The sequence below is a fragment of the Ceratotherium simum genome, chromosome 13 (genome assembly GCF_057802395.1).
Source record: "Ceratotherium simum simum isolate JZ-2026a chromosome 13, ASM5780239v1, whole genome shotgun sequence".
Taxonomy (NCBI): domain Eukaryota; kingdom Metazoa; phylum Chordata; class Mammalia; order Perissodactyla; family Rhinocerotidae; genus Ceratotherium; species Ceratotherium simum.
In genome coordinates this window covers 28,791,766-28,805,222 of record NC_141912.1, presented here as the reverse complement: position 1 = coordinate 28,805,222, position 13,457 = coordinate 28,791,766, and the positions used below count along the sequence as shown (strand labels likewise).

The following is a 13,457-nucleotide window of genomic DNA, read 5'->3' as shown; positions in this document are numbered from 1 at the left end:
GGGTCCTCCAACCCTGGAATCTCTTCCATCTTGGCTTCAGTTACCTTTTGTTTGAACAGGAAAGCCATCTCCTTAATAAAATCCTGCTCACAGCACCAATTATGTTATGAGAGGTTCGGGGATTCTATCGGAGATGTAAAAGAAACTTTCCACTCCAAAAAAATGGACTGAAGGTATATTTTGTTATATAGAGGATAGTAAAGGCGATAGTCTGCAAACAGATCCGAATAGGTCAAATATTAAGAGGGAAAAACATCAGCTCAACTGGAAAGGGAAAACATCCACATAGACTGAAGGGAAATGACACAAATCAACTGGAAAGAGAAACACCAGGTTGACCAAAAAAAAGAACACATCAGAACGGTTACTCACAACATCCACGCACCACTGCCAGGAGAGTCCCTTCAATTGACACGGCTGGGCAGGAATCACACGTCCTGGGCAAGGTGTCCCTTCCACAGGTGGAACACTCACCAGGCCTTGGTTTCCAGCAGTTTATATAAGCAGTTACAGAGTTTACAGAGCAAGCCTTCAGTATTCCTATGCACAAATGGTTATCAGTGGCATACGTGCATTGAGACCCATGGCTATCATCCCAGCCTGGCAGTTGTGTATGTGCATTGTTTTCCCTGGTTATCGTTCCAGCCCGGCACAGATGGCCAGTCTGCTCCAGGCTGTGATGCCCAAAAGACCTTGAAATTCTTACATATTGCAACTATCTCCATGGGAGAAAGGCCAGTTCCTGGGAAAAAGGCCAGTTCCCATCACACAGAAAGCGGTTTTACATTTCTTTGTGTGCTGGTGGCTGTAGGTTAATGCAATGGCCAGACATGGCTGCACTCATGTCAAGACAGGTATCAGGGCAATGTTGGCCTTGTAAAATGAATTAGGAAACTTCTCTTCATCTTCAATATTTTGGAAGAGCTTGAGAAGAATAGGTATTAAAATTTCTAGGAATGTTTGGTAGAATTTACCAGAGAAGACTCCTGGTCCTAGACATTTGTTTTTTGGGAGGTTTTGGATTGCTGGTTCAATCTCTTTACTAGTCATTTGTCTATTCATATTCTCTATTTCATCTTCATTCAGTTTGGGAAATTTGTATAATTCTAACAATTTAGCCATATCTTCTAGGGTGTCCAATTTGTTGGCATATAGCTCTTCATAATACCCTCTTATAGTCCTTTGTATTTCTGTGGTGTCCATTGTAATTTCTCCTCTTTCATTTCTGATTGTGTTTATTTGAGGCTTCTCTTTTTTTTTTCTTAGTGAGACTAGCTAAATGTTTGTCAATTTTGTTTATCTATGCAAACAAACAGCTCTTAGTTTCACTGACCTTTCTATTGATTTTTTAGTCACCATTTCATTTATTTCTGCTCAATTTTTTATTGTTTCCTTTCTTTTCCTGACTTTGGGCTTTGTTTGTTCTCCTTTTTCTGGTTCTTTTTGGTATAGAGTTAGATTGTTTATTTGAGATTTTTTTGTTTCTTCAAGTCTGCCTGTATTACTATACACTTCCCTCTTACTACCATTTTTGCTGCATCCCATAGGTTTCCATATGTTGTGTTTTCATTTTCATTTGTCTCCAGGTATTTTTAAATTTCTCCTTTGATTTCTTCACTGATACAACAGTTGTTCAGTAGTGTGTGGTTTAATATTCACTTATTTTTCACTTTTCCAGCTTTCTTTTTGTAGTTGATTTCTAGCAACATACCACTGTAGTCAGAATGGATGCTTGATATGATTTCTGTCTCCTTTAAATTTATTGAGACTTGTTTTGTTTTCCAACATACAGTCTATCTTTGAGAATGTACCAGGCGCACTTGAGAAGAAGATATATTCCACTGTCTTTGATGGAATGTTCTATATGTATCTATTAAGTCCATCTGGTCTAATGTGTCATTTAAGGCCAATGCTTTCTTGTTGACTTTCTGTCTGTATGATCTATCTATTTTGGTAAGTGGGGTATTAAAGTCCCCTACTACTATTGTGTTGCTGTCAATTTCTCCCTTTAGGTCTGTTAATAGTTGCTTTATATACTTTGGTGCTCATATGTTAGGTGCATATATATTAATAAATGTTTTTCCTTCTTGATGGATTGTCCTCTTTATCATTACATCATGTCCATCTTTGTCTCTTGTTATACTTTTTGTTTGAAGTACATTTTATCTAATGTAAATATCACTATGCCCCCTTTCTTTTGGTTGCCATTTACTTGGAGTATCATCTTCCATCCCTCCACTTTGAGCCTGTGTTTGTCTTTAGAGCTGAGATGAGTCTCCTGGAGGCAGCATATTGTTGGGTATTGTCTTTTAATCCATTCAGCCACTCTGTGTCTTTTGATTGGCGAATTAAATCCATTTACATTAGGGTAATTTTTGCTATTTGAGGACTTAATACTGCCATTTTATCTTTTGTTTTCTGGTTGTTTTATGTTTCCAATGTTTCTTTTTCCTTGTGATTCTGTCTGCCATTTCAGTTTGGTGGTTTTCTGTGGTGTGTTTCTAAGTTTCCTCTTTGTTTATGTTTCATGACTGTATTCTGAATTTTTGTTTTGTGGTTGCCATGAGGTCTGCATAAAAGGTCTCATAGAAAAGATAGCCCTTTTTCTGCTCTCAGCATCTTATCTTTACTTGCATATGTGGTTCCATCATTTTCCTCATCCTCTGTATTTTTGTTGTCACGATGAAAAAATTACACCCTTTGTGTATTGTGAATTTGTTACCAAGTTGAAGTGGTAGGCTTATTTTTAATGTTTTCCTTCCCTTTAACCTTATGTTATAATTAAATGTTTACTCACCTATTATGATATATAGTTGCAATTTTCTGATTCCGTGTGTCTCTTTTTATCACCTTGCTTAAAGCTTTTTATAACTTTGTCTTTCATTTCAGATAGGAGAGCTCTTTTCAAGATTTTTTTGTAAGGCACGGTTATTACCAATGAACTCCCTCAGCTTTTGTTTTCCTGGGAAAGACTTTATTTCTCCTTCATATTTGGAAGTTAACTTTATTGGATAGAGTATCCTTGGCTGACAGTTATCTTTCAGTATTTTAAATACATCATTACACTCTCACCTAGCCTGTAGAGTTTCTTCTGAGAAATCTGCTGATAGCCAAATGGGAGTTCCTTGGTAGGTTATTGTGTTTTTTTCCCCTCTTGCCAGCCTTAATATTCTTTCTTTGTCATTGACGTTTGACAGTTTTAATATAATGTGACTTAGATAAGGTCTTTTTGTGTTGAGATAATTCCACGTTCTATTAGCTTAAAGTACTTGTATATCCAGTTCTTACCAAAGGTTTGGTAAGTTCTCAGCTACTATTTCTTTAAATAAGCTCTCTTCTCTCTTCTCCTTATCTTCTCCTTCTGGGATACCCATTATCTTTATGTTGCTTTCCCTTATTCAGTCAGATATTTCTCATAGAATTTATTAGTTTTTTAAAAATCTTAGTTCTCTCTTCTCTTTAACCTGAATCATTTTTAGATTTCTATCTTAGAGCTCACTAATTCTCTTTTCCGTACAGCCTTTTCTATTTCCAACACTTTCTACTTTATTCTTCATCTAATTTATTGAGTTCTTCAGCTCCAGAATTTGTGTTTGGTTCTTTTTTTAGAATTTCAATCTCTTTGGTGAAGTACTCCTTCTGTCATTAATTTTATTCCTGAGCTCATTGAACTGTCTTTCTGAGTTGCCTTGTAGCTCACTGAGTTTCTTCATGGCAGCTATTTTGGATTCTCTGTCAGTTAGATTGTAATCTTCTGTGATTTCAAATTTGGTTTCTGGAGAATTGTTGCTTTCTTTTTGTGATACCATGTTACTATAGTTTTCATGGTCTTTGATGAGTTGTTCCTCTGCTAGTGCATTTGTAGCAGCAAACACTTCTTATTTAGGTAAGGCTTTGTTTATCTTGATTCTGAGCTACTTCTGATTGTATTTATTAACCTGCACTTTCCAACCACCACTGCCTTTGCCAGAGGTGTAGTCAGTGCCTTTGATGTGCTGATTGTTCCTCTTAGGTTGCTGATGTCTTGCTGCTTATGATGTCACTGCAGTTGTGGGCATCACTACCAGGGTCACTGGGCTGGTTGGCACATCTGCTGCTTCCAGGGTCACCTGAGTAGCAGGTTCCCACACTGCAGCAAGAGCAGTGATGGGGGAAGCAGAAGCCAGGGTCATGGGCACCTCTGACAAATCCAGTTTTGTTGGGTCTGCAGGCACCACTGCCATGGGTGGAGTGGCTGGAGCACAGGCACCACTGAAGCTAGGGTAGCCTGGGTTTATTGTCACTGTGATCAGGTTTTCTGCAGCATCAGGTGTGGCTGCTGCATGTGCATCCTGTGCTGCTGCTCCCATGTTTTTCTGGGAGTGCTAGTACCACCACTGCCTGGGTGCTGGGTTTGCAGGTATCACTGCCACTGCTGGGTGGGTTGTGTTCACAGGTGCCTCAGCTGTTGCCACAGGAGGAGGGACATCTGGGATGTGAGCACCACCACACTTCCTGGAGCCTCTGATTTTGAGTGCCACAGCAGTTCCTGGAGCCTCAGAACATGGGCACCACACAAAACTGCTGGAGGAGGTGGAAGGGCTGAGTTGCAAGTGCTGCTATGGTCTTTTGAACCTCTGGTTTCAACGCCAGCATAATTTGGAACTGCAGGTCACAGGCACTGCTGCTGCTGCTGTGGGTACCAGCATCTTGAATGAAGCCCCCTTTGCTGGGAGGGTGGAGGTGGAAGATGTTGCTGCTGGGGGAGTGGGATGCAGCTGGGTTACATGTTCTGCAGCAGTTCCTGTAGCCTCCAGGAGCACAGGCTGCCTTGGTTCCTGGGGCTTCTGTTCATGGAAGTTATTGCCAATTCTATAGCCTGATTGCAGATGAAGTCACAGTTCCTTGAACCTCTGGTCTTGGGAGCTGTTGCCACCTCTCCCCTGGTTCTACCTTCTCCACAAGATCCGGTCCACTCACCTTCACCAGTGTAGGTGTATAGATCTCTCAGGCATTCTGGTGTGCTGTGCAGAGGATCCTTTGTTGGTCTAAGAATGTCCTAGTGGTTGTAGCTTAGAGGGGAGAGACAAAGAGAGTAGCTCAGTCTACCATGATGTTGATGTCACTCCTTACAAGTTGTTTAAGCTTAGGCAGGTCACAAATCTTCTTCACTGTAGTTTCCTTATTTACAAAGTGAGAAAAAATTATACCTATCATCCTGCCTGTGATCAAATTGTGTAAATTTCATGTATGGTTTAAAAAGTATAGGGGCCTTCCCGTGGCCTAGTGGTTAAGTTCGGCATGCTCCACTTCAGTGGCCCAGGTTCGGTTCACAGCTGCAGACCTACACTACTCTCCAGTGTCCATGCTGTGGTGATGACCCACATACAAAATAGAGGAAGACTGGCACAGATGTTAGCTTAGGGTGAATCTTCTTCACGAAAAAAAAAAGTACAAAACAATAAAAAGAACAATACCTGTGTTAATCATTGGAGGAATTTTTGGTAACTGATTTTTGTTCTAGGTTAAAAATTATATAGAACATCATGCTATTGTGGTTAGGAATTAACATCGTACATGCTAGAATTATAGCGTTCCAAAAGAAAACAGTCTACACATGTAGAAGGATATTTATATGATTTGCAATAAGAAAAGAGAATGGGAAACTAATTTTTTTTAAAAGTTAGATAGTGAGAGACAAGGATACCACATAAGCTCTCCCCAAAAAATAAGATTTCCATAATACAAGATGGTTCAAAGAACTAAGCTATGTTTTTTAAGTTTTTATAAGGTTTTTGGTCTGTTATACTTGACTACATGTGGTCCCAATTATTTACTAAAAGTTCTCTATATACTTGATTCTTGGTTCTTCATTTCTAGAACACTAGGTTAAGGGCAAGTGAATACACCTTATATTATTGTTTATGCCTAGTTGCAGATAAAAGAAGAATCACAGACACACAAAGAAGACGACAAAGTCAGCAGAACTGATGTAATTGCAAGCCACACAAGAAATTGAAGGGAATTTTGTGGATGTGTTTTTCACTTTAATTTAGATAATAAGGTTTGAATCAATCACATGTAAACTTTTTTTTTTTTTTTTTGTGAGATCAGCCCTGTGCTAACATCTGCCAATCCTCCTCTTTTTTTTTGCCGAGGAAGACTGGCCCTGGGCTAACATCCGTCCCATCTTCCTCCACTTTATATGGGAAGCTCCCACAGCATGGCTTGCCAAGCAGTGCGTTGGTGCGCATCCAGGATGCGAATGGGCGAACCCCAGCCTGCAGCAGCAGACTGCGTGCACTTAACTGCTTGCGCCACTGGGTCGGCCCCAATCACGTGTAAACTTTAAAGGCCTCGAAAACTACGACTGACATTTTGGTTATCATGCAAAACTGAAGTGTTGCCAAGATTTTATTTTATATTTTACTAAGGGAAGTCCTTTATCCATTATTTCATTCTAGCTGAATATAACTACCAGTTGAAAGTGTTATAGACATAGACTTATTTCATATGGAGATGGTTGGCAACAATATACGTAACAAAACTATTACTTTTATAAAAAATACATTTCTTGATTTTCAAAACATATAAATTGACTTTTGTAAAGTACACATTAACCTCAAATATTCAAATTAAATCAAGCTTAAAAAATAAAAAAACCTAACTTTTTCCAATAGCTTCTTTTTTCTTAAAAAAAATAAAAGTTTAAGTCCAATAGCTTTTATCACAAAATTTTTCCAAATATATTTTCACATAATTCTTTCAAACACTCATCAGATTCATCAGTACATTTTCAGAGCCCAGTATTCTATCTATCTGCCTCAGATATTCTTTATTGCTCCTTAAGTGATGCAGGTGCTCCAAGCACTTTATTTTACCTAACTACACATAGCCTATAATGTCCATTACTTTACAAGCTCTATATCACAGTTCACAAGTTATTTCCACCTCCTATACACTTCTCACTGCCTTGAAAAAAGAGAAGTATAAGATGCTGACTTTTGCTGCATTACTTCAGAGCCTTTCTTGCCATGATTCATAAAACTTATTTTCTGACTATTGATAATAGAATATTACAGAATACAGACGAGTATTTTTCTCAATATTAACTACTATTCAAAATATAACAACTGTTAGAGAAAAGACTTAAGGTATTTCACTATGTCTTTAACTAAACCAAAGAATGAAAAAGAATTTATGATGAATTCTGCCTTAAAAGCAAGAAATTAAGAACCAGCCCTGATGGTCTAGTGGTTAAAGTTCCACGCACTCTGCTTCTATGGCTTGGGTTCGGTTCCCAGACACAGAATCACACCACTCATCTGTCAGTAGCCATTGTGGTGGTGGCTCACATAGAAGAACTAAAAGGACTTGCAACTAGAATATACAAGTGTGTACTGGGGCTTCAGGGAGGGGAAAAAGAAAGAGGAAGATTGACAACAGATGTTAGCTCAGGGTGAATATTTCTCAGTGGTGGAGAAAAAGATCACGCCTTAATTTGTAAAAAAAAAAAAAAAAGGCGGGGCGGGCCCGTGGCGCAAGCCATCAAGTGCGTGCCCTCCAGTGCGGCAGACTGGGGTTCACCTGTTCGGATCCCAGGCACGCACCGACGCACCGCTTGGCAGGCCACGGTGTGGCAGGGTCCCATATAAAGTGGAGGAAGATGGGTGTGGATGTTAGCCCAGCGCCAGTCTTCCTCAGCAAAAAGAGCAGGATTGGCAGATGTTAGCTCAGGGCTGATCTTCCTCACCAAATTAGCTTCGTTCCGCTGAAAAAAATTTAATATTGATTTTTGATCTTAATTTTACAGGGCTGTTTTCTCCATTAGAGAATGATTGGTATTGGGACAGACTTGTTTACTTCATATCTGTTACCAAGAACTCTGTGACCTTGTGAGAGTACATGCTGAAAAAGTGCTCATAGATTAAGAAATGAAAGAATGGTTTATGAATGGATGAATGGGTGAACCATTGGTGAAGAGGTGCTCCATTTTGTTAATGTCATAAGAACATAGGTTCACCCCCATCTCATTAGTCTCTTTACTGCTCCTCTTACATCTTTGTTTCTGAGAGTGTAGATTAGAGGGTTGAGACTAGGTGTAACAACAGTATAAAAGAGGGCAATGAACTTGTCTTGATCTTGAGAATTTCCTGATGGTGGCTGGAGATATACACACATGGCTGGAAAGAAAAAGAGGGATACAACCATAAGATGAGCTCCACATGTCCCAAAGACTTTCTGAAGTCCAGCTGTTGACTGCATCCTCAGCACAGCCTGGGCAATGGCACCATAGGAGCTGAGAATAAGGATGAGAGGTATGAGAACAAAAATGTAGCTCATGACCATGAGAGTCAGTTCATTAGCATGGGTATCAACACACGACAGTTGCAGTAATGCTGGAACTTCGCAGAAGAAGTGGTCCACTTGGCGATGTTCACACAGTGGTGCCCAGAAGGTAAAGGAGGAATGAAGTGCCGAGGTGGTAAAGCCACTTATCCAAGATACCACAGCCAGCAGATGGCAGAAACGAGCATGCATGAGGACAGTGTAATGCAAGGGTCTACACACAGCTGCATAACGGTCATAGGACATCACCACCAGTAGCACACACTCTGTGGTTCCCAGTGCAAGGGAAAAGTAAAGTTGAATCATGCAACCGGCATAAGAGATGGTTTTCTCTGGACCCCAGAGGTTGACCAGCAACTGGGGGATGGAGCTGGTGGTGTAGCAGAGATCCAGAAAAGAGAGGTTTGAGAGGAAGAAGTACATGGGAGTGTGGAGATGGGAGTCCAGGTATGACAAGATAATGATGAACAAGTTACCTATCAATGTCATCAAGTAGAACATCAAGATAACCACAAAGAGAACTACTTCCAAATGAGGCCAATTAGAAAAACCCAGTAGTACAAAGTAGCCTTCAGAACTTGCATTGACTTTTTCCATCATCTTGCATCTCTTTTTACCTGAAGAAAGAATCACCTACACTCAAAAAATGTTAGGATATGCTCCAAGAATCACAGGGACACATCAAAAAGAAACAGGAACCAGTTTGAAGGGCCTACCACTATTCAAGTCTAGGACAATTTGGGTATTAAGAGAAACTATGATACTAATGAATTGAAAGAAATAAGACTCTACAAGCTCAGACTGACACATAAAAAAAGAATAAAGAAAGAAATAGTGGAGAAGAAAAAGTTATTTCTCTTAGAAGGAACTTAATTTAAAAAAATAGAAGCAATTGTGGAGTTAAAAAAACATAAATAGATGCTGAAAACTAGTGAATGAAAATATGATCTGAAACAGGATATTTACAGTCTGAAATATCTCCCCACAAATTACTTATTCACTACAAAATGAAACATAGTAAACTTTAAAAAATAAAAACCTGGTGGGCAGCACTGTAGCTTAGTAATCAATGTTAATATCACCAATGTTGAGACAAACCAACATGATATGCTCACTGATACGATGCTCTGAACAAGATATAATATCACTTAAGTGATATTCCTGCCAAAAACGCACAGCCTCATTCTAATAATGAAGATACATGAGGCAAACTCGAATTGAGACAAGTTGGCCAATATACCTGGCCTGTACTCTTTAAAAATATCAAATTCAACAAAGACAAATAAAAGCTAAGGAACTGGTCCAGATTAAAGGAGATCAGACAGACATGATATCTGAGTGAGTGATCCTGGACCAGGAAAACAATAGCTATTAATAACATTATTGAGACATTTGGAGAAATATGAATATGAACTATGGATTAGATAATAATATTGTATCCACTAAATATTCTGACTTTGTGAACTATACAGTGATTATGTAAAATAAAGTCCCTGTTCTTAGAAAATAAACACGGAAACATTTAGGGGTAAAGAGACACGTCTCCAACCTACTCTCAATTGGTCCAGAAAAAGAGATGATTGATAGATGATTAGATAGATAGATAGAAAAAAGAATAAATCTTTTCAGGCACAAAGTAAACTATTGATGAATCTGGTTAAAGTGTTAATGGTAGTTCTTTCTACCACTCTTGCAAATTTTCTATAAATTTTAAATTATACCAGAATAAAAATTAAATATAAAATAAATTTTTTATCATCTTTATATTTCATCCAGATATTTGCCTGTTATAGAAAAAATAAACTCTTAATTGTCGAGTTCTCATTCATCCCAAAGTGACATCTGGGTAAATAGTAACTTGAAAAATTCCTAACAGCTACAGAAGAAAATTTCCCTGGAACAAATCATCTTTTATTTTTTAACAAATAACTTTAGTTTTATTTTCAGCATTTTCAAGGTATTTCCATTCATGTGATTATAGAAAATAGAATATCTGCAATCTCAATAATGTTACATATAAATGAAAAGACATGATGAACAATATCAAATTTATTAGTGATTTCAAAATGTTTATATATGGCGAAAAATACCAAGCTTCAGTTAAATATTCTTATAGAAAAAACTTTATCTTCTAATTCATTTAATTACACTCACAGCTTATTTCTAAACTGAAAAATAAGATACAAATAGAGATACTAAAAAAAAAGACACAGATATATACATATTAACTCATGAATATTTATACTATGAACAAAGCTGAAAATCTTAGTTCAGATGAATAGATCTGTGAAAAAGACTGAAGAGAACAGGGATGGAATGCTTCCTAAGGGAAATGTGAATATAACTAAATTTGAAAACAAAAATTTTTAGGAAAAGGAAGGTATAAATTCACTGAGAGAGCAAAGAAGGAAGGAAGAAAGTGAGGATGGAAGAAAACGTAGAGTAATCTAACTGTGATGCTTAAAGTTGAAACTGTGCATATGTACATGACAGGGCTGAGAAGCCTGAACCACAGGGGCTAAAGAAGTTTTCTACATTATTTCTTTTGCTCTAGAACAATAACTGAGCTAGTATTTAAGTCCTAAGCATAATTTTTAATTTCTACATATATTTTTATTCACCAACTTAGACAAGTTCTGAATATTTATTGAAACCATTAAATGACTGTTTTTCATATAATATACTGCCTATTGAATCTTATATTTCTTTCTCATTAAAAAAATTAAGTACATTTCATGAATAGATATAAGTCTTAGGAAGAGAAAAAGACTTTTTCTCTTGTAGGTTTTCAATCATTCGGAGGAAAGATTAATACTACCTTTTGTGATATACCTATTGTGACAAGGCATAGTAACCCACCATTTACATGTCCCACCTTCTCTCTATGAATGCTTTGCCTCGTTCAGCTTTACCACATCACTTCTGCTTCCCTCCTTCCACAGCCCATTCTTTCTCTCACACTTCCTCACAAACTATGGGAAAAAAAAAGAAGAAATCACAGCACAGCCACCTTTGGTTACCTCTGTTGGTGTCTCCTAATGGCTCACGTTCTATAAGTGCAGCTCTTGAAAAAGATGTTAGAAGTGGTTAATTGGTTGAGTTTCAGCAGGAAAGTTAGAAACAGTTAGTTTGGCCACAAGGCTGGAGGACTGTTTCAGGCCTTATAATTCTTAATCATTAACTAGCTGTTACACTAATCTAGACTACTTTCTTCAGCTGAGAAACCATCCAGGATCATCAGATAGTACATTGTTTAAAAAGAAAAATTTGTTGTAATTAAACAGAAGTTTAATATAAAGAATTGTTTAACTATGGAAGGAGAGTAACTATAAAAATGTAAAGGGAATTCTACAGGATATCTTGGACTGAGGGACAATATCTAAGAGAGGACAAGGTTGAAAGGTTTTCTCCCCAAGGCTGAGGTTCAGACCTTATAAAAGAAGGTGTGGTTGCAGCCCACTGGATGGTGAAGAAGTTCACTATGGCTGAATCAAAAATCAGCAATGGTCAAATGGTAAATCATAAAGATTCTCTCACTTAGAGGTGATAGCCATTTGAGGGATGATGAAAACATCCCGAGATTTTTTCTTTTATTTCCCTAGAATGAGAGATAACACCTCCTGAGAAATATGAATCCAAACGTTGTCATTGCTTCTTCTGATGAAGCTATAATTTTCTTCCTTATACAGTTGCCTGAATCACTTAGTACATTAACTAAAACAAAGTGGCAGCTCTGAGACATCTTCCTCTGTTACATGATCCGTCCTTCAACATTCTTATAGAAGTTAAAAAGTGATATGACATAAGGGACAATAAATATACCAGATGTAAGTAGAGAAATGTAGTAACTTTATTGTTTCATTTTCTTTTTATTGGAAGAGAGGGAAATAAAGGCCTTATCGAAGGTTGCTTTTATGGGCTATGGAACGAAATATCTCCTCTCTTTTTTAAAATAAGGCATTATGGAGGAAAAAGTGATGAAATGAGTCTCCTTTCCCTATTCTCAAATCACTGGCCAGCTTATATTCTTCTCACGTTAGTCCTTTTATGCTCGTACCTAGTGTATAGGTAGAACTCAGGCAACTCCTTTCCCTTCTGTCCTTCCTGTGTCTGTCCACATTCGCTGTAGTATTTGTCTTCCTGATCTATACTCTCGTTATGTGTGGACTCATCTGATCTCTGGTTGTCATCTCCTTGAAATCATCAAATAAATGGCTGCCTACACCATATATTCTAATTTACTACATCAAGTTAGGAAAGCAGAGTCTGAAAATTACTGCGATCATCATCGCTACGGAAGAGAGAGTCCTGCGTCTACCAAAAAGATTTGGTTTTAGCTGGAAGGAGGAACTCATTAGAGCATTCAGTGTATCAGGGGATGGACTCCTTTTCCTAGAGCAAATGGAGACTTTATGGAAACAAAAGAATAATGTGACTTGCTTCCCTTGACTGGGACCATGGGGAGAGTAAATCCCAAAGTGGCAATTATTGCCCTTCAAGGAGTTTTCCTAGTCAGAAAGTCTGAAGCATACCTTAAACATACTTGAAAAATACAGCACTGTTGTACTAGGGTAACAATGAATCTATAGACCACACATGAGTGATAAAAACATCTTAAACTGTATTTGTAGAAAAGGGAATGGGTTGTCCTGGATTACCTGAAATTTCTTCCCCAATTCCTCCTCATGCTATGGGCCAAATCTGAGGGATAACTTGTCAGAGGTAGTCTAATTGGGGGGAGAAAGGAAGCAAGAAACGTTTTTTGAAATGGAATACATAAAGACTAAACTGTATATCTTTGCCTATTGACTTGAGTTAATTGTGTCTGCCTGACATCTCTAAAATTTAAAGCCAAGTTTAGCCCTGCAAAAGGATTGAAAATAATCTTTGAAGACCATTCAAACTATTACTTAGAAGGTAACTACCAAAACTCAGAAAACTCAAAAAAACTATTTAATAATTCCAAAACATTTTCATTAATAATTTCCCTGGGCATCTTGTCAAGAGTTTTGCCATAATATATAAACAAATGAAATTAGCTATGATTGTTAGTCTACATCCAATAATTGACTTGTTGTAAAAAAAAAAAAAGGTACATCATGAGTTTATATATTAATGAACATTTTTAA

The 13,457-nt window shown here is 37.7% G+C and overlaps 1 protein-coding gene across 1 annotated transcript; it reads right to left on the bottom strand.

The window, feature by feature from the left end:
* Window positions 1–367: 367 nt before the first annotated feature.
* Window positions 368–9,078, bottom strand: LOC101408953 (olfactory receptor 2J3). The gene is made up of 2 exons (XM_004441797.3): window positions 8,014–9,078; window positions 368–461 (listed from the first exon to the last, which is right to left on the bottom strand). The coding sequence occupies exons 1-2, from the start codon at window positions 8,926–8,928 to the stop codon at window positions 429–431; spliced, it is 948 nt and encodes a 315-aa protein (XP_004441854.2). The 5' UTR covers window positions 8,929–9,078; the 3' UTR covers window positions 368–428.
* Window positions 9,079–13,457: the final 4,379 nt, after the last annotated feature.